Here is a 26,119-nt window from a genome sequence, read left to right on the forward strand (position 1 = left end):
TGCATACAGTCTGTCAGAATGACTGTGTGGTTCATACACTATATTTACAAAAGTATTCACTCACTCATCCAAATCATTGAATTCAGGTGTTCCAACCACTTCCATGGTCACATGTGTATACAACCCCAATTCCAATGAAGTTGGGACGTTGTGTAAAACATAAATAAAAACAGAAAACGATGATGTGCAAATCCTTTTCAACCTATATTCAATTGGATACACTACAGAGACAAGATATTTAATGTTCAAACAGATAAACTTTATTGTTTTTTGCAAATATTCACTCGTTTTGAATTTGATGCCTGCAACATGTTCCACACTCTTTTACTATGAAGCCACGCTGTTGTAACACATGCATAATGTGGCTTGGCATTGCCTTGCTGACATAAACAGGGACGTCCCTGAAAAAGACGTTCCTTGGATGGCAGCATATGTTGCTCCAAAACCTGTATGTACCTTTCAGCATTAATGGTGCCTTCACAGATGTGCAAGTTACCCAAGCCATGGGCACTAACACACCCCCATACCATCAGAGATGCTGGCTTTTGAACTTTGTGCTGATAACAATCCGGACAGTCCTTTTCCTCTTTGGCCCCGATGACATGACGTCCATGATTTCCAAAAACAATTTGAACTGTGGACTCGTCAGACCACAGGACACTTTTCCACTTTGCATCAGTCCATCTCAGATGAGCTCAGGTCCAGAGAAGCCGTCTAGGTTTCTGGGTGTTGTTGATATATGGCTTTCGCTTTGCATGGCAGAGTTTTACCTTGCACTTGTAGTTGGATGACGGACTGTGTTCACTGACAATGGTTTTCTGAAGTGTTCCTGAGGGTATGTGGGAATATCCGTTACAGAATGATGTCGGTTTTTAATGCAGTGCCGCCTGAGGGATCGAATGTCAAGGTCATTCAATGTTGGTTTTCTGCCTTGCTGCTTACTTGCAGAGATTTCTCCAGATTCTCTGAATCTTTTGAAGATATTATGGACTGTAGGTGATGAAATCCCTAAATTCCTTGCAATTGCATGTTGAGAAATGTTCTTAAACTGTTGGACTATTTGCTCACGCAGTTGTTCACAAAGTGGTGAATCTCACCCCATCCTTGTGAACAACTGAGCCTTTCAGGGATGCTCCCTTTATACCCAATCATGACACTCACCTGTTTCCAATTAACCTGTTCACCAACAGCATGTTCCAAACAGCATTCCTTTTTTGAGCATTCCTCAACTTTCCCAGTCTTTTGTTGCCCCTGTCTCAACTTCTCTGGAACATGTTGCAGGCATCAAATTCAAAATGAGTGAATATTTGCAAAAAACAATAAAGTTTATCCGTTTTAACATCAAATATCTTGTCTTTGCAGTGTATTCAATTGAATATAGGTTGAAAAGGATTTGCAAATCATCATATTCTGTTTTTGTTTATATTTTACACAACGTCCCAACTTCATTGGAATTGGGGTTGTAAAATCAAGCACGTAGGTATGCCCTAGAAAGAATGGGTCACTCTCAGGAGCTCAGTGAATTCCACCATGGTACCGTGATGGGATGCCACCTGTGCAAGTCCAGTCATGAAATTTCCTCACTACTATTAAATATTCCACAGTCAACTGTCTGTTCTGTGGTATTATAAGAAAGTGGAAGCGATTGGGAACAACAGTCACATAAAATGACAGAGTGGGGTCAGTGGATGCTGAAGTGCATAGTGCACAGAAGTTGCCAACTTTCTGCAGAGTCAATAGCTACAGACCTCCAAACTTCATGTGGCCTTCAGATTAGCTCAAGAACAGCACAGAGAACTTCATGGAATGGCTTTCCATGGCCAAGCAGCTGCATCCAAGCTTTACATCACCAAGTGCAATGCAAAGCGTTGAATGCAGTGGTGTAAAGCGCCGCCACTGGACTTGAGCAGTGGAGACGTGTTCACTGGATTGACGAATCACGCTTCTCCGTCTGGACGAGTCTGGGTTTGGCGGTTGCCAGGAGAACAGTAATTGTCTGACTCCATTGTGCCAAGTGTAAAGTTTGGTGGAGAGGGGATTATGGTGTGGGGTTGTTTTTCAGTTGTGCTCGGCCCCTTAGTTTCAGTGAAAGGAACTTTTAATGCTTCAGCAGACCAAGAGATTTTGGACAATTTCATGCTTTGTGGGAACAGTTTGGGGACGGCCCCTTCCTGTTCCAACATGACTGCTCACCAGTGCACAAAGCAAAGTCCATAAAGACATGGATGAACGGATTTGGTGTGGAAGAAGTTGACTGGCCTACACAGAGTCCTGACCTCAACCCGATAGACCACCTTTCTATGGTAAAAAATTCTCATAAACACACTCCTAACCCTTGGGGAAAGCCTTCCCAGAAGAGTTGAAGCTGTTATAATTGCAAAGGGTGGGCCGGCATCACGTTTTTGTGTTTTTTCTTGTGGGTTTTCACCTGTATGGTCTAATAGCTCCAACAGACACGGTTCACCGTTGAATGCATATATTAAATTCATGTGGGACAAAACGTATCAGGTCTGGAACTCCAAAACGCTGCTCATTCTTCCCTCAGACAGAATGGTGATGTACAGAACACCTGCGTGCTCCTCAGAGGTTGGTGTGTTTTCGTCGTGCTGCTGCTCTTCTGGAACGAGGACACTATAACTCAGCGTAATCTTAATGTGGATAAACTGGACTAATGAGAGTGGACTGAACGAGCCTGAGAGGCGCTTGCAGCAAAAACGCTGAAAATAACGTCACCTCTCCGCTTTCAGGCCTGTTTGGCCTTAAACAAGTGACTAATGATTTACACATGATGCACACGCACGCACACACACACACACACACACACACACACACACACACACACACACACACACAGCATGGTACACTATAAATAGAAGATGCACATTTTCATGTTCTGCTTAACTTTGACTGAAAAAAACACATCAGTTCACATTATTTACACAGACACAGCAGATCACAGAGCAAACACTCCTCACCCCATCATTCTATATCAATCTCTTTATCACTCTCTATCACACTCTCTATCACTCTCTCTACCACTCTATCACTTGCTCTGTCACCTTTTCTCTATCACTGTCCATCACTCTATCGGTCTCTTTATCACTCTATCACTCTCTCTGTCACCTTCTTTCAGCCATTCTCACTATCACTCTCTATCAGTCTCTTTATCACTCTGTCACTTTCTCTATCACTCTCTCTATCACTGTCACTCTATCACTCTGTCACTGTCTATCATTCTCTATCACTCTCTCACTTATCTTTCTCTTACTCTTATCTTTCTTTTTCTATCGTCTCTCAATTTCTCTTTTTCTATCGCCCCTCCACCTTTTCCTCTCTCTTTTCCTATTGTCTCTCTATCTCTCTCTCTCTTTTTCTATCGTCCCTCCACCTTTTCCTCTCTCTTTTCCTATTGTCTCTCTATCTCTCTTTCTATCACCCCTCTCCACCTTTTCCTCTCTCTTTTCCTATTGTCTCTATCTCTCTCTCTCTTTTTCTATCGCCCCTCCACCTTTTCCTCTCTCTTTTCCTATTGTCTCTCTATCTCTTTCTATCACCCCTCTCCACCTTTTCCACTCTCTTTTCCTATTTTCTCTCTATCTCTCTCTCTTTTTCTATCGCTCCTCTCCACCTTTTCCACTCTCTTTTCCTATTGTCTCTCTATCTCTCTTTCTCTTTTTCTATCGTCTCTCTCCACCTTTCCTTCTCTTTTGATACCATCTGTCTATCTCTCTCTCTCTCTTTTCCTATCGTCTCTGTATCTGTCTCTCTTTTTCTATCGCCTCTCTCCACCTTTTCCTCTTTTCCTATTGTCTCTCCATCTCTCTCTTTTCCTATCATCTCTCTATCTCTCTCTCTCTTTTTCTATTGCCTCTCTCCACCTTTCCCTCTCTCTTTTCCTATCTTCTCTCTTTTTTTATCACCTCTTTCCACCTTTCCCTCTCTTTTCCTATTGTCTCCCTATCTCTCTCGCTTTTCCTATCATCTCTCTATCTCTCTCGTTTACTATCGTCTCACTCCATCGCTCTCTCTCTTTTCCTATCGCCTTTCTCCACCTTTCTCTCTTTTCCTATTGTCTCTCTGTCTCTCTCTCTTTGCCTATCATCTCTCTATCTCTCTATTTTTCTATCATCTCTCTCCATCTCTTTTTCTATCATCTCTCTCCATCCCTCTCTCTCTTTTTCTACCATCTCTCTATATCTCTTTTTTATTGTCTCTCTCCATCGTCTCTATCTCTTTTTCTATTGTTTCTATCCATCTCTCTCTTTTTCTACCATTTCTCTCCATCTCTCTCTTTATTTTTCTATCATCTCTCTCCATCTTTTTCTATCATCTCTCTCCATCCCTCTCTCTCTCTTTTTCTACCATCTCTCTATATCTCTTTTTTATTGTCTCTCTCCATCGTCTCTATCTCTTTTTCTATTGTTTCTATCCATCTCTCTCTTTTTCTACCATTTCTCTCCATCTCTCTCTTTATTTTTCTATCATCTCTCTCCATCTCTTTTTCTATCATCTCTCTCCATCCCTCTCTCTCTTTTTCTACCATCTCTCTATATCTCTTTTTTATTCTCTCTCCATCGTCTCTATCTTTTTCTATTGTTTCTATCCATCTCTCTCTTTTTCTACCATTTCTCTCCATCTCTCTATTTTTCTATCATCTCTCTCCATCTCTTTTTCTATCATCTCTCTCCATCCCTCTCTCTCTTTTTCTACCATCTCTCTATATCTCTTTTTTATTGTCTCTCTCCATCGTCTCTATCTCTTTTTCTATTGTTTCTATCCATCTCTCTCTTTTTCTACCATTTCTCTCCATCTCTCTCTTTATTTTTCTATCATCTCTCTCCATCTCTTTTTCTATCATCTCTCTCCATCCCTCTCTCTCTTTTTCTACCATCTCTCTATATCTCTTTTTTATTGTCTCTCTCCATCGTCTCTATCTCTTTTTCTATTGTTTCTATCCATCTCTCTTTTTCTACCATTTCTCTCCATCTCTCTCTTTATTTTTCTATCATCTCTCTCCATCTCTTTTTCTATCATCTCTCTCCATCCCTCTCTCTCTTTTTCTACCATCTCTCTATATCTCTTTTTTATTGTCTCTCTCCATCGTCTCTATCTCTTTTTCTATTGTTTCTATCCATCTCTCTCTTTTTCTACCATTTCTCTCCATCTCTCTCTTTATTTTTCTATCATCTCTCTCCATCCCTCTCTCTCTCTTTTTCTATCATCTCTCTCTATCTCTTTTTTATTCTCTCTCCATCGTCTCTATCTTTTTCTATTGTTTCTATCCATCTCTCTCTTTTTCTACCATTTCTCTCCATCTCTCTCTTTATTTTTCTATCATCTCTCTCCATCTCTTTTTCTATCATCTCTCTCCATCCCTCTCTCTCTTTTTCTACCATCTCTCTATATCTCTTTTTTATTGTCTCTCTCCATCGTCTCTATCTCTTTTTCTATTGTTTCTATCCATCTCTCTTTTTCTACCATTTCTCTCCATCTCTCTATTTTTCTATCTTCTCTCTATCTCTCCCTCCCTTTTTCTATCGTCTCTCCACCTCTCTCCCTTTTTCTATCATCTCTCTATCTCTCTCTCTTTTTCTATCATTTCTCTTTTTCTATCGTCTCTGTCCATGTCTTTCTCTTTTTCTATCATCTCCACCTTTCCAATCATCTCTCTACCTCTTTCTCTTTTCCTATCGTCTCTCTATCTCTCTCTCTTTCTTTTTCTATTGTCTCGCTATCTCTCTTTTTCTATCATCTCTCCATCTCTTTTTCTAACGTCTCTCTAACTCTTCCTCTTTTTCTATCGTGTCTCTTCACCTTTCTCTCTCTCTTTTTTTCTGTCGTCTCTCTATCTCTTCTTCTGTTTTTCTATCATCTCTCTTCACCTTTCTCCCTCTTTTTTCAATCACCTCTCTAGCTCTCTCTCTTTTTCTGTCTCTCTCTTCCTCTTTTTCTATCGTCTCTCTTCCCCTTTCTCCCTCTTTTTCAATCGCCTCTCTATCTCTCTTTTTTGGGCTCTCTCTTCCTCTTTTTCAATCGCCTCTCTATCTCTCTCTCTCTTTTTCTATCATCTCTCTATTTCTCCCTCTCTTTTTCTAATGTCTCTCTATCTCTTCTTCTCTTTTTCTATCATCTCTCTTCACCTTTCTCCCTCTTTTTTCAATTGCCTCTCTATCTCTCTCTTTTTCTGTCGTCTCTATCTCTTCCACTCTTTTTCTATCGTCTCTCTTGACCTTTCTCCCTCTTTTTCAATCGCCTCTCTATCTCTCTCTTTTTCTATCGTCTCTCTCTCCCTCTCTTTTTCTATTGTCTCTCTTCACCTTTCTCCCTCTCTTTGTCTATCACCTCTCTATCTCGCTCTCTCTTTCATCTCTGTCCACCTTTCTCTTTTTACATTCTCTCTCTCTCTCTCTCTCTCGCTCTCTCGACTTTAGTAAGTATTTAAGTTCCTGTTTTAAAGATGTTCCCTGTTAAACGGCTGGCTGTGTGTAAATCCTCTCCTCCTCCGTCTGTCCTGTGGTTCAGACTCCACCTGCCTGATAACAGCTGTGAGTGTAAACAGCAGTACAGGCTGCATCTCCAACCTCTGAGTGAAGTGAAGGAGTTTCACACCTATAATTACAGCACAAACACTTTAGTCTGTCATTTTCTCTCGAAGTGTCTCTGTCAGCATCAGACAGACAGAAACAGTGAGTTGCTGAGGTTTCAAACAGCAGAATCTAAACTACCACTTCACCAAACTGTCACTGACCCCTCATTCCATCATTTTCAACATAAAGAATTAATATAGATATAACAATAATACACCTTTTACAGCAGTAAACCTACATGAGTCTCCTGAGTTTATATGGAATGCTGATGATGGAAAATAGTGGAAAATCTGAAATAATGCGTTTTCTTTGGGGACTATTTTGCCTCACAGCTCCCTGCATGTATCCCTCCACCATGAGTTTAAGGCCAAAATCTTTTCAAAACTATAATAAAACAGTGTCTCAGTCATCAGGCAGTGAATTTATAACCATTTCATGTAATAACTTTCTGTGAGGAGCTTTTAGAGGTGGACATCTAGTTCCTATCACCACCACTTTGAACAATTCTGAGTCTGTAAGTTTCTGTACATTTCACACTAAACCACTCCGAATGACCATTTGACTATGCAGAATTTTGGAAAACATGGAATCCCCCTTCGAGGCTATAGTATGTCAAAGTCCAGCAGCAGACAGATGAAGAAGAAGCCCATCACTCGTCTGCCCTCCTACGCAGCTGTTTCAGACTTTGTGAAAGTATTTAAATCATCCATTTCACTTGTTTTGTCTAGCCTGCGGCAAAAACATAAAAAAGTCTGAAAGTCTTTTTTTCTGCCTATTTACTGATCTCTTTTCTAATTACGGCTTTTGCAGGGCTCCATCTGACGGAAAGTAGGATGACCTTGACTAACAAGGGCGCCGAGAGAGAAAAGAGAAAACTGCGCAGCTACAAAACCAAAATGTGGAAACATTCAATTAACTCCATCAGTGCCTCCCCCTCTCAGGAACACATGATTTTGGGGAGAAGGAGAGAGAGGGAGATAGAGGGAGAGAGAGAGAAAGAAAGAAAAAGAAAAGGAGAGAGAGAGAGAGAGAGACAGAAAGAGAGAGAAAGGGAGAGAGAGACAGAAAGAGAGAAAGAGAGAGAGATGGGGCAGAGAGAGAAAGGGAGAAAGGGAGAGAGAGAGAGAGAGAGAGAGAAAGAAAGGGAGAAAGGGAGAGAGAGAAAGGGAGAGAGACAGAGAGACAGAGAGAGAAAAAGGGAGAGAGAGACAGAGAAAGAGAAAGGGAGAGAGACAGAGAGGGGGGGGTGCGAGAGAGAGGGGGGAGAGAGAGAAGGGGGGGGGTTCTATCAGTAATCTTCTCTCTCTTAGCTTCTCTGCTTCTGTTCATCCACTCTGATACTGTTTTATTTACACTGTTCAATCATTTAAAAGATGGAGTTGGTAATTTTGTAGAAACCAAGAAGTGCCACTTCTTGCCACTGCATTTCGTTGCTTTGTACCTGCGACATACGCAATGACAATAAAGTTGAATTCTATTCTATTCTGTTCTGTTCTATTCTATTCTATGTGAAGCTAGTTTTTAAAAAATCTAAGTGAAAAAATCCCCCAAAATAAATGAACATGCACAGCCTACAAACATAAACACACAGATTGTGTACAAGATAACATAACTAGATTACACCAGAGAGCATGTAGAGAGGAGAATTACTTCTGCAATTTCTTTCGGGTTTGTTAAACACAAGAGGGCGGTAACGAGTGAGTTCAAAATCACTGGGTCTAATTGACATCTTATTGAGCATTGACATCAATGAGGGCAAACCGCTTCATTCAGCCAATAAGCTTTTCCACTCACCAACCAATCTGTGCTCAGTAGGAGTAACGCCAACCAATCAGTACTTAGTAACAGCAATGGTAACCAATCAGCACTCAGTAGCAGTAATGCCAAAAAATCAGTACTCAGTAGCAGTAATGTTAACCAATCAGCTCTCAGTAGCAATAATGCTAACCAATCAATGTTCAGTAGCAGTAATGCTAAGCAATCAATGCTCAGTAGCAGTAATGCTAACCAATCAGAACTCAGTAGTATTAATGCTATCCAATAAGCGCTCAGTAGCAGTAATGCCAACCAATCAGTACTCAGCAGCAGCAATGGTAACCAATCAGCGCTCAGTAACAGTAATGCCAAACAATCAGTACTCAGTAGCACTAATGCTAACAAATCAGCACTCAGTAGCATTGATTGATTACAATCAGTACTCAGTAGCATTAATTCTAACCAATCAGCACTCAGTAGCATTGATTGATTACAATCAGTACTCAGTAGCATTAATTCTAACCAATCAGCACTCAGTAGCATTGATTGATTACAATCAGTACTCAGTAGCATTAATTCTAACCAATCAGCACTCACTAGCAGTAATGCTAACCAATCAGCGCTCAGTAGCAGTAATGCCAACCAATCAGTACTCAGCATTAGTAACGCCAAACAATCAGTACTCAGTAGCATTAATTCTAACCAATCAGTACTCACTAGCAGCAATGGTAACCAATCAGCACTCAGTAGCAGTAATGCCAACCAATCAGTTCTCAGTAGCAGTAATGGTAATCATGTAGGGGCTACTACTCGCGACTGGAGCGAATCCGCAACGGACAGGCGTTAAGTCACTCAACGGGGTCTAGCCCTTTAAGAGACTCGAGGGGGGGGGCACTAGTTGGTAGTAGTTCAGTTGTTGTTTTGGAAGCGAGTTAAGTTTCGTTTTTGTCTCGTAAAATAAAAGTTTTCCCTCCGCGGGATTCTCCACTAACGTGAGCCTCCTTACTTCACGACTCGCTTCAATCAACCAGCACTCAGTAGCAGTAATGGTAATCAATCAGCACTCAGCAGCAGCAATGGTAACCAATCAGCACTCAGTAGCAGTAATGCCAACCAATCAGTACTCAGTAGCAGTAATGCCAAACAATCAGTACTCAGTAGCAGTAATGCTAACCAATCAATGCTCAGTAGCACTAATGCTAACCAATCAGCACTCAGTAGCATTGATTGATTACAATCAGTACTCAGTAGCATTAATTCTAACCAATCAGCACTCAGTAGCATTGATTGATTACAATCAGTACTCAGTAGCATTGATTGATTACAATCAGTACTCAGTAGCATTGATTGATTACAATCAGTACTCAGTAGCATTAATTCTAACCAATCAGCATTCAGGGACAGGAGCAGAAAATGTTCCTAAAATAAATCAGTGACGTTAATAACAGTGTAATTTAGACTCTTAGTCTCAGTCAGCAGTATGGATTTCTCACTGACGCTGAGAGCAACTATTTTAAATGACAGAATTTTTCTATATTTGGTGGTATTAAAATTCGGTCAATAAAGGTATCAAAAATGTGCATGCTCATTGCTACAGGACAAATCTATAATTTCCTATCTTTTTACTGTTCCCAATATTTTTCCCCATTTCCTTCAATTCCAAATTATTTTCCCATTTCACAGTTTCCAATTATTATCTAATTTTCTCAGTTATTTTCTCATTTCTCAGTTATTTTCTCATTTTTAAATTTTTCAATGGTTTTCCCACTTTCCTATTTTCTCAATGCCAAATTATTGTCCCATTTCCCAGGTCATAATTATTTTCCCATTTATTTTCTATTTTCTTCAATTCATTTTTTTAAATTCTCAATTATTTTTCCATTTCCCAGTTATTTTCCATTTTCTTCAATTCTTTTAATCAATGTCCAATTATTTTCCCATTTTCTCAATTATGTTCCCATTTCCTAATTTCCAATAATTTTCCATTTTCCTTATTTTCTAATTATTTTCCAATTTTCTCAGTCCTCAATTATTTTCCTGTTTTTTCAAATCTTAATTAATTTTCCATTTCCCAATAATTTTTTTATATTCCCAATTTCCAATTATTATCCCAATTCACACTTATTTTCCCATTTTTAAAGTACTGATTCAAAACTTCTGAAGAGCAGTTTATAAAAATGAGGTTTTTATTGTTATTTATGTCCTTAAGGCAGCTGTGCCGACAGGTGCTGTTTTTTTTTTTTTTTTAACTGCCCCCCCTCAGCCTCTCTGCCAGCTTCACCTGCACGATCTGGCACACAGGACAATACCTGGACCAATTAGCGAGGTATAATTGCAGCCCTTGTCAAGTGTTTTCACAGTCGATGTTCATCAGTGATTCCCAGGGAGATTCCGGCACTAATCCCGCTAACGGCGCAGCTAACAGGAGAGCTTAGCTCAGAGTGTCACCTTTTAGATCACATCCACACATAATTAGCATCCACAGCGAGAAACGTCTCAGTTTCAAAGTGTTGACTCATTCCCGATTGTAAATATTTGAACTGAGCTGCGTAAATGTGAAGTGGAAGATTAAAATTCGAAATGTGTCCTGCTTGAATGCATTAGCTCCTGACTCCTGCCTCCATAACGGTTAAGATGACCACCCCCACACTTTCTCTCTCTCTCTCTCTCTCTCTCTCTCTCTCTCTCGTATGCACATAAACACATTTACATTTTACATTTATCTTTACAGCATTTGCCAGAGCGACTCAGAGGAGTGCTTTGTTTTCTCCTCATAAAATTTGTTCTTACTGCAGTGCACACAGGCCTTGATGGTGGTGACAGTGAAGCAAGAGTCAGTGCTTATATATCTATACACTTATCAGGTATAACATTATGACCACCTCCTTGTTTTTACCCTCATTGTCCATTTTATCAGCTCCACTTACTGTATAGCTGCACTTTGTAATTCTACAATTACAGACTGTAGCCCATCTGTTTCTCTGCATACTTTGTTAGACCCCTTTAACCCTGTTCTTCAGTGTTCAGGACCCCCAAGGACCCTCACAGAGCAGGTATTATTCGGGTGGTGGATCATTCTCAGCACTGCAGTAACACTGATGTGGTGGTGGTACGTTAGTGTGTGTTGTGCTGGTCTGAGTGGATCAGACACAACAGTGCTGCTGGACGCCTCTGTGTCACTGCTGGACTGAGAATAGTCCACTGTGCAGCAGCAGATGAGCTGTCGTCTCTGACTTTACATTGACAAGGTGGACTGTCAAGGTAGGAGTGTCTAATAGAGCGGACAGTGAGTGGACACAGCGTTTGAAAACTTCAGCAGCACTGCTGTGTCTGATCCGCTAGTACCAGCTCAAGTACGCTAACACACCACCACCACGTCAGTGTTAGTGCAGTGCTGAGAATGATCCACCACCCAAATGTACCTGCTCTGTGAGGGTCCATGGGGGTCCTGACCACTAGGGGGCGAACAGAGTATGCAGCGAAACAGATAGACTACATTATACAGTATCTCACAAAAGTGAGCACACCCCTCACGTTAGTGTCCTCTGAAAAGAACTCAACACGTAGCCATTTATGTCTAAACAGCTGGCAACACAAGGGAGTACACTTCACAGTGAACATGTCCAAATTGTGTCCAATTGTGTTGTTGTCCCTCCCTGGTGTCATGTGACTCGTTAGAATCACAAGGTTCCAGGTGTGAATGGGGAGCAGGGCTGTTAAATTTGGTGTTTTTGGGTACAATTCGCTCTTACTGGCCACTGGATATTCAACATGGCACCTCATGACATAAGAACCCTCTGAGGATGTGAGAAATAGAATTGTTGCTCTCCACAGACGCCCTAGGCTATAAGAACATTGCTAACACCCTGAAACTGAGCTATAGCACGGTGGCCAAGGTCATACAGTAGTTTTCCAGGACCGGTTCCACTCAGAACAGGCATTGCCAGGGTCGACCAAAGAAGTTGAGTCTATGTGTTCAGCATCATATCCAGAGGTTGGCTTTAAAAATGTAGCTGGATGAGTGCTGCCAGCATTGCTGCAGAGGGAAGAAAGGAAGCCTCCTCTGAAGCTGACACACAAGAAAGCCCACAAAGAGTTTGCTGAAGACAAGCAGTCCAAGAATATGGATTACTGGAACCATGCCCTGTGGTCTGACGAGACCAAGATAAACTGTCTCTTGCCTACAATGAAGCTTGGTGGTGGTAACATCATGGTCTGGAGCTGCATTAGTGCTGCCGGCACTGGGAAGCTGCAGTTCATTGAGGGAAACATGAAATCTAACATGTACTGTGACAGTCTAAAGCAGAGCATTATCCCCTCCCTTCGGAAACTGCACCGCATAGCAGTTTTCCAACTCAATAATGACCCCAAACACATGACAACTGCCTTGCTGAAGGTAAAGGTGATGGACTAGCCAAGTATGTCTCCAGACCTAAACCCAATTGAGCACCTGTGGGGCATCCTCAAGCAGAAGGAGGAGGAGTCTAACATCCACCAGCTCTGTGATGTCATTATGGAGGAGTCAAAGAGGATTCCAGTAGCAACCTGTGCAGCTCTGGAGAATTCCATGCCCAAGAGAGTTAAGGCAGTGCTAGATAATAATGGTGGTCACACAAAATATTGACACTTTGAGCACAATTTGGACATGTTCACTGTGAGGTGTACTCACTTGTGTTGCCAGCTATTTAGACATTAATATCTGTGTGTAGAGTTATTTTCAGAGAAAAGTAAATCTATACTGCTATACAAGCTGCACACTGATTACTTTAAGTTACAACCCCAATTCCAATTAAGTTGGGACGTTGTGTAAAACATAAATAAAAACAGAATACGATTATTTGCAAATCCTTTTCAGCCTATATTCAATTGATTACACTACAAAGACAAGATATGTAATGTTCAATTAGATAAACTTTATTGTTTTTTGCAAATATTCACTCATTTTGAATTTGATGCCTGCAACATGTTCCAAAGAAGTTGGGACAGGGGAATGTTTACCACTGTGTTACATCACCTTTCCTTTTAACACTCAATAAGCATTTGGGAACTGAAGACACTAATTATTGAAGCTTTGTAGGTGGAATTCTTTCCCATTCTTGCTTGATGTACAACTTCAGTTGCTCAACAGTCCGGGGTCTCCGTTGTCATATTTTGCACTTCGTAATGTGCCACACATTTTCAATGGGAGACAGGTCTGGACTGCAGGCAGGCCAGTTTAGTACCCGCACTCTTTTACTACGAAGCCACGCTGTTGTAACACGTGCAGAATATGGCTTGGCATTGTCTTGTTGAAATAAGCAGGGACGTCCCTGAAAAAGACGTGGCTTGGATGGCAACATATGTTGCTCCAAAACCTGTATGTACCTTTCAGCATTAATGGTGCCTTCCCAGATGTGCAAGTTACCCATGCCATGGGCACTAACACACCCCCACACCATCAAAGATGCTGGCTTTTGATAACAATCCGGACAGTCCTTTTCCTCTTTGGCCCGGAGGACACGACGTCCATGATTTCCAAAAACAATTTGAAATGTGGACTTGTCAGACCACATTTGCATGACACTTTTCCACTTTGTGTCTGTCCATCTCAGATGAGCTCGGGCCCAGAGAAGCCAGCGGCATTTCTGGGTGTTGTTGATATATGGCAATGTTTTTTTTTTTTTAAGTGTTCCTGAGCCCATGTGGTAATATCCGTTACAGAATGATGTCGGTTTTTAATGCAGTGCCGCCTGAGGGATCAAAAGGTCACGGGCATTCAATGTTGGTTTTCTGCCTTGTCGCTTACTTGCAGAGATTTCTCCAGATTCTCTGAATCTTTTGATGACATGGACTGTAGATGATGAAATCCCTAAATTCCTTGCAATTGCATGTTGAGAAACGCTGTTCTTACGCTGTTGAGAAACTGTTCTGTTGGACTATTCGCTCACGGAGTTGTTCACAACGTGGTGAACCTCACCCCATCCTTGCTCTTGAACGACTGAGCCAGGGATGCTCCCTTTATACCCAGTCATGACACTCACCTGTTTCCAATTAACCTGTTCACCTGTGGAATGTTCAAAACAGGTGTTTTTTGAGCATTCCTCAACTTTCCCAGTCTTTTGTTGCCCTTGTCCCAACTTCTTTGGAACGTGTTGCAGGCATCAAATTCAAAATGAGTGAATATTTGCAAAAAACAATAAAGTTTATCCTTTTGAACATTAAATATATTGTCTTTGTAGTGTATTCAATTGAATATAGGTTGGAAAGGATTTGCAAATCATCATATTCAGTTTTTATTTATGTTTTACACAATATCCCAACTTCATTGGAATTGGGGTTGTATATAAGACTTCACAAAAACACGGCCTCATAGTTTACATCAGACAGTCTGTGTACGTCTGTGCCTCTGAGAATGAAACCCACTGAAATACAACAAAAACTCATCTACAGTAAACATCTCAAACAAAACTCATTTGCAGTATACACGTCACACCACAACATCTTCCCCTCCAGCCCCTATAGGACAGTCGTGAGCTGGCGGTTAGGGAACCCGCCTTATGACTGGAAGGTCGCTGGTTCGATCCCATGAGCCAACTGTACGTGACTGAGGTGCCTTTGAGCAAGACACATAACCCCCAACTGCTCCCTCGGTGCTGTGGATAGGGCTGGATAGGACTCCAGGCAAGTATGCTCACTGCTCCTAGTATGCATTTTCACTAGTGTATATGTGGGTGTCTCACTGTATGGATGGGTTAAATGCCACTGTGAGACCAATAAGGGATACTTAATCTTAACAAACTAACAACATACTTTTCAACATACTCTCACTCCCATTTTTGTTATGGAAATGACTACTAGTCAACTAGTTGACAACTTCTATGAAAAACAAATAAGAGTTTTACAACTCCTAGTTTGATCATACAATGGTTCCTCATTGCTGGCTCACCTGTGGCCTCCACCATCCCCTCCAGAATGACCACTATCTCGAACTCCTCTCTTGCCAGCTGCTCCTGAGAGATCTCCCAGAAGGGGCTACTTTCGTTAAACTCATGGCAGATGATGAGCGGAGACACCAGAAAGAGTCGGTCATCTCCAGTGTCGAAGCCTACGTTGATGTCCGTCTGGTTTAGGGGGATGAACTCTCCTTCTTTGGTCTGTTTGGAGCGGATCAGCTTGGCTCGTATTGATGCTTCCACGATGTGCGAGTTGCGCAAGTCTCCCACCCGGAACATCAGGCAAAGCTTGCTGTCCCGCATGGAAATTACGGCATTCTGTGAGAACATCAGTGTCTCAGCGCGTTTCTTGGGCTGTGAGATTTTCACGAACATGCAGCCCACCATGAAGGCATTGACGATGGAGCCCAGGATGGCCTGCACCAAAAGCAGGATGATACCTTCTGGACACTTCTCTGTTATCACACGGTAGCCATAGCCAATGGTTGTCTCCGTCTCAATGGAGAAGAGGAAAGCTGAGACAAAACCATTTAGGTTGTTGACGCATGGCGTCCAGTCTCCATCATCTGTGTGGTCGAGGTCACCTCTGGCATAGGCGATCAACCACCAGATGAGGCCGAAGAAAACCCATGTGGTGGTGTAGACCAGTGTGAACACCAGCAGGTTGAAGCGCCACTTCAGGTCCACCAGTGTGGTAAAGATGTCCGTCAGATAGCGGTAGGTTTCCCGAACGTTGCCATGGTGAACATTACACTTGCCATCTTTTTCCACGTAGCGCTGCCGGCGCTTCTTCAGTTGACCTCCTGGACCATCTGAGGAATCTCCACCTCCAGCCAGGCCTCCCACCACCATGGTCCGGTCTGTGGGGATCTGTGGTGATAGGTGGTTGGGTAAAGTTTAGGGACAATAAGGGAATGAAGTATGAAAGGAGTGAGAAGGAATGAAGAGCAAAAAAGGAGAAGACTTACTGTGATTGGTCCTAATTGCCACCTTATTTGTTCTAAGACCTCCTCCTGACTGTGATTGGTCCTAAGTGCCTCCTTGTTTTTTCTGAGACCTCTTCCTGACAGTTATTGGTCCTAATCACCACCTCGTTTGTTCCAAGACCTCCCCTGACTATGACTGGTCCTAATAACCACTGTGTTTGTTCCGAGACCTCCCCCTGACTACGATTGGTCCTAATAACTACCATGTTTGTTCGGAGTCATCCCCGTGACTATGATTGGTCCTAATCACCACCTTGTGTGTTCTGAGACGTCCCCCTGATTGTGACTGGTCCTAATCGTCACCTCATTTGTTCTGAGACCTCCCCCTGACTGTGATTGGTCCTAATAACTATCGTGTTTGTTCTGAGACCTCTCCCGACTGTGATTGGTCTTAATAACCACCTTATTTGTTCTGAGACCTCCCCCTGACTGTGACTGGTTCTAATAACCACACTTTGTTCTAAGGCCTCCCCCTGACCGTGATTGGTCCTAAATGCCTCCTTGTTTGTTCTGAGACCTCCCCATGACTGCAAGTGGTCCACATTTTACATGGTTGCCTGTCATTTGAAGAACATTGCCAGTTTAAGTTTTTTAGAAATTCTTATCTTGTGGTTCCTTTTTAGCAACACTGACAAAGAAAAAAACCCCAGCAATTCTAAAGATTGAAGCACTTCAGCAATAAAGTGCAATATGTGTAATGTTATGTAGCAGAAGCCATTATTGATGGGATGTCAGTCAAATTGTTAAGATATGGCTTCAACCATCTGTAGTGGTTCCATAGTCCTGGATGGCCACAGTCCAACACAGTTTGCTGGTGACTTACTGCAAGTGTGTTTGAGGAGGATTATCACCAAACTATGCTGAATAAGACCCTCCAGGAAGAGAGTTGGACACCCCTGCTATAGAATGAAGGGGTAAAAGCAGTACAAAAATATATAAATGTTAAATACTTGTGTTGAGCTGGCAAGCTGCCTTGGCTGGTTTGTGCTGATGCTTGTCAGTCTGTCACTGTCAAACGAACCTGAGATGCAGCCAAACATACCACTTTGTCAAATGAAGCCGTCAACCTTCAGAAAAATTAAACACTAACCTTGGCTTTTGAATGGATTCAGTCAGATTCCATATTTGGCTTTGAGGTGACTCACCTTGTCGTTGGGATCGCTCCATTTCTTTGGCAGCTTGATGCCTTGTTTCTCCACATCCTGTCCAAGCTGGCCCTTTACACTGCTCATGACCTGCAGGGCTGAAGCAACAGATGCTGTCTTCCGGTCCAGCAGGGGGAGCTCTCAAACTGCAAATACAGCACAAAAAGAAATCTGAGAAAAGGAATCAATTAACCACAAACTGTTTGATAGATGTGGATGTCCATGCCTGGAGTTTTGGTCAGCAATATTAATCAACAACTTGGTAATGAGTTATTTTGTCATGACCACAATAGGCGCTTTTCACATTTTTCCGCATTTTTCTCCCGGAAGTTCTTGTTGTTGGTTAACGCTGCTTCTGCTAAAGCAATGTCAATGACAATGATGGCAAGTAGAGCATGTGCAGCTCACTGAAGGGTTTGTCAGCTGATGAAGAGCAGAAGAAAATGGTTTGTGCAATTAATAAGGGAATAAACTTTGTCATACAGGGTTAGAGTTAGTATGTCAGCACTGCTCACTAACGTTAACGTGCAGTTCATGAATTTCGAATTTCAATCTTGGTAACTATGACAAAGATGAAGTGACACACCTTTCTGTGGTGGCTGAAGTGATACAAACGCCTGGATTTCTGAGGTCAGTAACTGTCCATAAGACAATAGCAGAACTTGTTTTACCAGCGTTTACACACTTCTATTCCTTTTTTGTACGCTGATGAATGAAAAACGTACCTGCACAGAACCTTTATTTCTAACAGTGTAGCTGCTTGAGTCTTGGATTTATGTTTGCTGATGTTCTGAGCTCTGAGCTCCTTGCTTGTATCTGAACAGGTAAGATGCTTCTGTTCTCTTCAGAACTCGTCCTGCTGCCACCATCTCATCATTAATCAAGTCAAGGGATCCAGTATCCCTGCAGTCGGACCTGTCCGACTTTGCCATGTGTAATAGAGGAGCAGGTTTGCAATATTCATCCTGTCTGTCAAATACTTTTATTTCACAATTCTGACCTTTCTCTTCTGCTGGATTTCTAGCTCTTTGCATCATGCTGTAAACCCTCTGAGGTCACACTGCTGAGCTCCCCTTTGTAGTCGTCTTCCACACATCTGTGTCTAAGTCCTGGACAGCGTTCTTGATCTGCTCAACAGCTTTTCATCATAGCTGAAAGTTTTATTCAGCTGTTCTTCTGTGATCAGACTGTCAGCTGCTGATCATCAGTACATTCTCACTTCATTTCATTGTGACATATTTTGATTTATCCAGCCTGATGTTTAGTCTGCATTTAGTCTGGTTTCTCAGCCTCATGCTGGCCAGTACAACTTATCATTTATCTTAGCATATTTCATGAAAATATCATTTCAGTGGTACAGTTATGGTACAGTTACGTTCCCTGACCTAAAGTTAGGACCCTGTTGGGGTTTATCCTGAAGTTAGGACAGTATTTAGGAGGTTTAGTCTAGTCAGGGTGTTTGTGTGATACTGTTTTCTTATCTGGAGTTAATGATGAGATTATGAAATTAGGAATTGTCCTAAATTCAGTCGTCATGGAGACCAAACAGATCAGATTTCAGAGCTAAGATGGTTCTGGATTCTTTACTCCAATACAGGGACTCTCAAGTACAGAGGTTCTGAACTATATAAGAATCACTGTCCTTTTCAGACAGAGTCCCTCATTTCAGGAAACAGTCAGTAACTGGACATTTGGTTGGACAGATGTTTCTCATCAGTTGTGCTTGTTTACTTCAGAAGCTCAAGAGAACTTACAAAAGGTCTGGAGGTTTTTCTAAACTTAAAAAGGATACCATTTATGTGCACGCAGAACCTTCTAGACATTGGAGGAAACTTTACCTAATAGAAAGGATCTACACTCTTCAAAAACATGGTTCTTAAACCGTTCTTTAGTAAAGAAAATGGTCCTAAATAGAACCATGAATCCAAGAACCCTTTGCATGATTAAAGGGTTCTTTGCTCATTTCATTCTAGGGCCAAATCACAGGGCTGTAAGTGGGTGTGTAAAACCACATTTGGGCATTTTTCACCCCCAAAAAAGTCACATATCTTCTGCACTCTCAGAAATAAAGGTACTAAAGTGTCACTGGGTCAGTGCCCCTCGTGTCACAGGGATGGAAGCCTCGAGGGTCCATCTCCCTACCTTCTGTTTAAGGTCTGTTTGTATGGTTTTTAGGCAGCTGTGTCAGGCAGCATAGTACACTACCAGCATAATGAGCTACATTTCTTTATACTGTAAAACGCTGCTTTCACTTTGAGATGTTTTTCTTTTCTATCTCTGTTTAAAAAATGCTGAAGACTCGAACTCCACCGTCCCTTTTATTACCTTCATGTGTTTATGTTGATGATGAAATATTACAGTGATGCTGGTGAATAATGAGGAGATGGTGCTGAATGTGTGTCTGTTTATTAGGAGGATAACGTTAACGCGCTCGGCTAAAGCGTCTTTCTTATTTCTTTCACAGCTTCCTTTCCCCAGGCCACATCTCATCAAGACAGACATCAACAGACATGGTCTGGGAATGAATAAACAGTCCGACTGTTATTATAATGACACTGTGTGGAATCAGAGGAGGGATTAATTGCAACAGTCAATCTGACCTCCCTGCTGAATTTCTTTAGTTCTTCCTCTACATCAAGAATCAGGAAGACCGCCAAACAGAAACAAAGAGGTTTCTTGTACACTATATTTTAGGGCTGAATCATCAACAACGTCCATATGATGATATGATCCACACAGTCATTCTGACAGACTGTAATACATTACAGGAAGTGTAGGGGGCGATATGGCTTGTACTGTTTCATTTAAAAAGCCTCTATAATGTTCATATGATCCACACAGTCATTCTGACAGACTGTAATACATTACAGGAAGTGTAGGGGGCGATATGGCTTCTACTGTTTCATTTAAAAAGCCTCTATAATGTTCATATGATCCACACAGTCACTCTGACAGAATGTAATACACTACAGGAAGTGTGGGGGGCGATATGGTGTATATACGTTACATACACATTTTAATAATATATACATTATAAATTGATTGGCTCCAGCGCTCTCCCACGATCCTGAGGGAGAAGCGGCTTAGAAAATGGATGGATGGATACATTATAAATTATATTATTTGTGCATATATAGACACACAGACATTAAAATAAATTTTAATTATATATAGAGTTAAAATGTTTTCTGCAGTAAATACAGAGCAGTTGTGCAGCTTAAGTAATTCTACTTAAGTAATTGGTAGTGTGTAGTTAAGTGGTTGCTAGGGTATTCCAGGATGTAACTATGCTGCTATTGTGTGAATGCTATGGTAATCCAGGTGTTTGCTAGGTGGTTACTGTGGTATCCCTGGTGGTTGCCATGGTGTTCCAGGTGGTTGCTAAAGTGTAGGGGTGATATGGCTTCTATTGTTTCACTGCAGGCCTTTGAATGACTGTATGGAGATTCCAGTCATTAGAATTTAGAATTTAAAATAAAAAATCAAGCAGTTTGCTTGTCATTATTTTGAGTCTGTATCATACCTTCTGAAATTGAATTCTGTACTGAAGTTGTATTTTAAGGTTTATAAGAGAGCAAATATAAATTCTGAAAGTGAATTTCATGATTGATGTACAACTGAGCGTCGGAAATTACAGCAACACTATGTAGGAGCTGGGGATTCGGCGCCCTCTCTGGGTGAAATATGTAACTGTATGCAACACACGGAACAACAATTTGTAATGTGGGTTGTGCTTCGGACCCCCACAAACAGATGAATCTGACTTTTGAGACTGCTGAAAGAGAATCCAAAGAGAACTCAGTGTAAACTCGGTGAAGGAGCTTCTTTGAGGATGTGAGTGAATTATCTACTACAGTCATCACATCTTCATCAGTATGATGTTGATTTTGAGATCATTGAGCAGGACCTTCTTTTAAAGTGTGTGTGATGTTAATCTTTAAAAATTCAGTTTCACATGAACATACGTGTGTTGCAGGCAACCTTAAAATGAAATCTCAGTTCAGAATTTTTAGATGTTATGATATCGTTTCAAAATAATAACATTCAAATTTGGATTTTTGAATTTAAATTTCTAATTTAAGTCTATCTCCATATGAAAGGCAGACTCAGATTAGTAAATTAATCTAATAATAGTTGAGTAATCGATTACAGAAGTGACTGTTAGTTGCTCGTCCTTCGTACACATTTGCTGTACTGTTCTCTTTTGTCTGTGCTGTTGTGTCCATCACTCTGTTTCACTGGATGGCCTGAGAAGCTGCAGCTCCGGATAACCAGCATTTTATCGATCAGCCCTGAGGCTCTTAAGACCTGCCGCGAAAAGGTTCCAGTCTAATTAATTATCGCTGCATATGGGATCAGCTCTCGCTCGATTTCACCCACTTGTGCACCAAATACGATAATTAAAACATTAAAGGGGAAGTCCACTCATTTTTCAGCATTCCTCCGGAATTCAGTGTGTGAGATGTAAACAGTCATTCAGAGTGGTTTGGAGTGAAACAGTTGATTGTAGAGCCTCAGATTTATGGGATATTATATGCCATCTACAGCACTACTAAAGGGCAATTCCACCAAAATTAAAATAATTTCTCCATAATTCCATAAGGTTGAGATGTAAGCAAAGTCATTCATAGTGGTTTGGTGTGAAATGGCTGATTGTGGAGACTCTGATTTAAGGGACATTAACACTATTAAAGGGCCATTCTACCAAAAGTATTCCCATCATTCAGAGGTTGAGATGTAAACAGAGTCATTCAGAGTGGTTTGGTGTGAAATGGCTGATTGTGGAGACTCTGATTTAAGGGACATCAACACTATTAAAGGGCAATTCTACCAAAATGATTCCCATCATTCAGAGGTTGAGATGTAAACAGAGTCATTCAGAGTGGTTTGGGGTGAAATGATTCAATGTAAAGAGTTAGATTTATGGGACATTATAAGACATCAACAGCACTATTGAAGGGGAATTCCAAAATTTCAAAAATTAAAAAAAGGCAGTGGTTTAGATGTAAACAGAGTCATTCAGAGTGGTTTGGTGTGAAACAGTTGATTATAGAGCCTCAGATTTATGGGACATTATAGGCCATCTACAGCACTACTAAAGGGCAATGCCACCAAAATTAAAATAATTTGAAATGGCTGAAAGTTCATTTCATTGAAATGAAATGGCTGAAAGTTGGCTGAGAAGAAAAATCTGACTTTTATGTTTATGTGAAAGTCCACAAAATGCAGTGGACATTGCTAAAACCCATGACTGTTACCTTATATAAGAGACCGGACCGAGATGCAATTTTATGTAACTTATCTATGTATGTATTCATTTTCTGTTCAGGCTGGCCATGTGCTTCACCTACACACCGTCTGACAGCTGCTACGTCTTGGCCCCGAGATAATGCCATGACAACAACACAAATATAGACATTTTATTTACTATCAAAACCACCAGTGAACCTACACGAGTCTCCTGAGTTTATATGGAATGTTGATGGAAAATAGTGGAAAATCTGAAAAAAGTTTTGGGGGGACTATTTCAAAGGGCCCACATCCTCACTTTTATAAAACTTTGATACAAAATGCAAACATTATTAACGTTTCAAAAACAATTCACTGTTCAATCTGTAGTCCATACAGGGTAAACAAGGAAATCAAGCTGCAAAAACAGCCCATTTTGTAACAGATTTTTGTAACGGACATCATTCTGTAATGGATATTACCACATGGGCTCAGGAACCACTGTCAGTGAACACAGTTCGTCGCTCCATCTACAAGTGCAAGTTAAAACTCTGCCATGCAAAGCGAAAGCCATATATCAACAACACCCAGAAACGCCACCGGCTTCTCTGGGCCTGAGCTCATCTGAGATGGACTGACGCAAAGTTTAAAAAAAAAATTCTAATTGTTTTTGTAAATCATGGACGTCATGTCCTCCGGGCCAAAGAGGAAAAGGACTGTCTGGATTGTTATCAGCGCAAAGTTCAAAAGCCAGCATCTCTGATGGTATGGGGGAGTGTTAGTGCCCACGGCATGGGTAACTTGCACATCTGTGAAGGCACCATTAATGCTGAAAAGTACAGGTTTTGGAGCAACATATGCTGCCATCCAAGCAACGTCTTTTTCAGAGACGTCCCTGCTTATTTCAGCAAGACGATGCCAAGCCACATTCTGCATGTGTTACAACAGCGTGGCTTCGTAGTAAAAGAGTGTGGGTACTAGACTGGCCTGCCTGCAGTCCAGACCTGTCTCCCTTTGAAAACATGTGGCGCATTATGAAGCGCAAAATACGACAGTGGACCCCCTGGACTACTGAGCAACTGTTACAAATGGAGCTCAAATAAATAAGTTTTAGCACCATAATTGTCTCAGAAATATCATAAAACAGTGTCTCAGTCAACAGGCAGTGAATTCATAACCACTTCATGTAGTAACTTTATGTGAGGGAGCTTTTAGAGGTGGACGTCTGGTTCCTATCACCACCACTGTGAACAGATCTGACTCGGTAAGTTTCTCTAGCAGAGAGTGTTCCACACCAAACCGCTCTGAACCGTTCTGTTTACATCTTAACCGCTTAATTATGTTATATTTTTGGAAATGCAGTGAATATTCCTCACTCCTCACTTAGATAAAGAGGTTTTCCTCTGCAGTAATGGTGTGTGGTTTGTGATGGATGCTGGCTCAGTGTGTTTTTGTGTGTGTAATTATTCTCCTCACAGTCAGAGCTGCATCTCCTGGCCAATAAAGTGTTCTCATCGCCACGCTTCAGTGTGATCAGCGTAAGGAGCTGGATGTCGAAAGCGTCTCCCTTGAGTCCTCTGAGTTACCCTCATTAATTCAGTCCTGCGTCTCAAACTAATTAGTTCAATTACAGCAATCCGACTGACCCGAGACAGAGCAGTGCTTTCACTGAGCTCATCTTCTGATTCTTTATGGAAGTGAATAACTACACTTTTAAAAAAGACGGTCCTTCAAGGGTTCTTGAGTAAAGACAATGGCTCTATTAAAGGCGACCTATTAGGCTCATTTTCAATGTTCATTATTTTATTTTTGGTCTACTAGAAGAGATTTACAGCTTCAATGTTCCAAAAGCACTATTTTTTTTTCATACTGCAGGGGAGCACAGGGAGCAGCCGAACACGGGGCACAAATTAACACTGACTTTTTGCATTATTATAGAAGGTCAACCAACATGAGCTTCTGGCTACATTACCACATCTCCTAGCCCTGGCCTCCCACCAATATCCAGAGAGACTGGTCAGCGTTTTAAAGAGATATGAGCCAAACAGTGTCATCAGGGTGTGTAAGTCATATTTTTCAACACAGGTTTTGTTGGTTCCTGAGCTGTTTGTGTGTATCCAACTTTACACCACTTCAGTCTCCATCTTGTTTCCTACCACAAAGTTTTGAAGCGACTGACAAGCTCACACCTGGGCTTAAGTACAGCCTCCGTAGTGCGGGGTTAGTTTACCTGGCGTAACCCTGCGTTCCACTGGCAGCGCTGGCAGGCAAATCGCTGAGCAGTCATCGCCAACGGGTTTTTCTGAACTCCAATTCCTGACCTTTGGTTGCCATGGTTTAACTGATGCCAAGCACAAATCAGATGTGTTCCCGCTAAAAATAAAAGTCCTGGTGAGAAATCAACTGTGTGCTTATGTTTATTTAATCCCTGTCTGTGCAGTCAGACTGTGAGGAAAACAGTATTTGGTATTTATCTAGGAACCATAAAGAGTGTACGGTTTCACAGTGGCAGAGATAAAACACATACCATGCTGCTGAATCAGAGCCTGGCTACTTCCTATTCCTCCCATTATATCAGGAACAGGACTGTGAAACAGCAGAGGGCGCTTGCTCAATGAATGGGAGTAAATGGCTCAATGGCTAGAAATTAAAAGTTAAAATAGTTTCTAATCACTTACCCAGAACGTTTCTTTAATTTTAGAAAGTAGAAGGATGTATTTCACTAAAAAAACAAAGAAATCTTAAAAATATATTTCCTTTTTTCTACAGCGAACAGGTTTTGGGCAGCAGGAGGCAGACATTGCTCCTAGAGTGTGATGATTGACTGGCGAGCAGAGCAGCTTATTGGCTGTTCACGCTCACAGACGTCATGAGACAATGTTTTAAACTCCTATAAAATATAACAGCAGTGTTCAAATGCTCCATATTAACCCATTCATTTTGGACTCACTCGGGGGCGCCCTCTAGCGTTTGAGAAAACCGGAAGACATCGTAGAGTGGCCATTCTCATCTCTACAAGTTCTCTGGCTGAATACTCAGCTCCTACTGGTAACTGCCACATCACTTCCCTCCTTATTTGCATAAAGTTAAAGTCCACTCATTTTGTCATATCGCTGACTCCGCCCACTTAGTGGGGCCAAAGTTCACACTGCCTTGCATCACCGGAAGTCGTCAGCTCTCATTGACAATCAATGACCTCCTTGACGTGTTGCGTTACTGACGGTGTGTATGCAAGGTTAGCCCTAAAACATACTTCACACAAGGACGTGAACACAAATGACAACACTCAGTCAACGCACCACAAACACTCGGTCCTTCTGTACAAACTCACTGCACATTCTTACATTGTTATAGAGGTTGAAACACTCAGCACTGAAGGAGGCAATAAAGGACCAATTGGATAGAGGACCAATAGAGGGATCTACTGTTATTCCAACAGCCTCAACAGCTAAACATGGGCATTAGAGGAGTGTGAGCTGCTTTAC

The 26,119-nt window shown here is 41.5% G+C and overlaps 1 protein-coding gene across 1 annotated transcript in view; it reads right to left on the reverse strand.

Moving 5' to 3' along the window:
- Positions 1-26,119, reverse strand: part of zgc:162160 (uncharacterized protein LOC561782 homolog) — a 53,558-nt gene that overhangs the window by 4,535 nt on the left and 22,904 nt on the right. The window contains exons 2-3 of the mRNA XM_017714457.2: positions 17,406-17,551; positions 15,268-16,144 (exon numbers count right to left, since the gene is read on the reverse strand). Of these exons, the coding sequence (XP_017569946.1) occupies positions 15,268-16,144; positions 17,406-17,492 (964 nt within the window). The 5' untranslated portion in view covers positions 17,493-17,551. The remainder of the gene's footprint in view (positions 1-15,267; positions 16,145-17,405; positions 17,552-26,119) is intronic.

This window comes from Pygocentrus nattereri, chromosome 24 (assembly GCF_015220715.1).
Source record: "Pygocentrus nattereri isolate fPygNat1 chromosome 24, fPygNat1.pri, whole genome shotgun sequence".
In the NCBI taxonomy this organism is placed as follows: domain Eukaryota; kingdom Metazoa; phylum Chordata; class Actinopteri; order Characiformes; family Serrasalmidae; genus Pygocentrus; species Pygocentrus nattereri.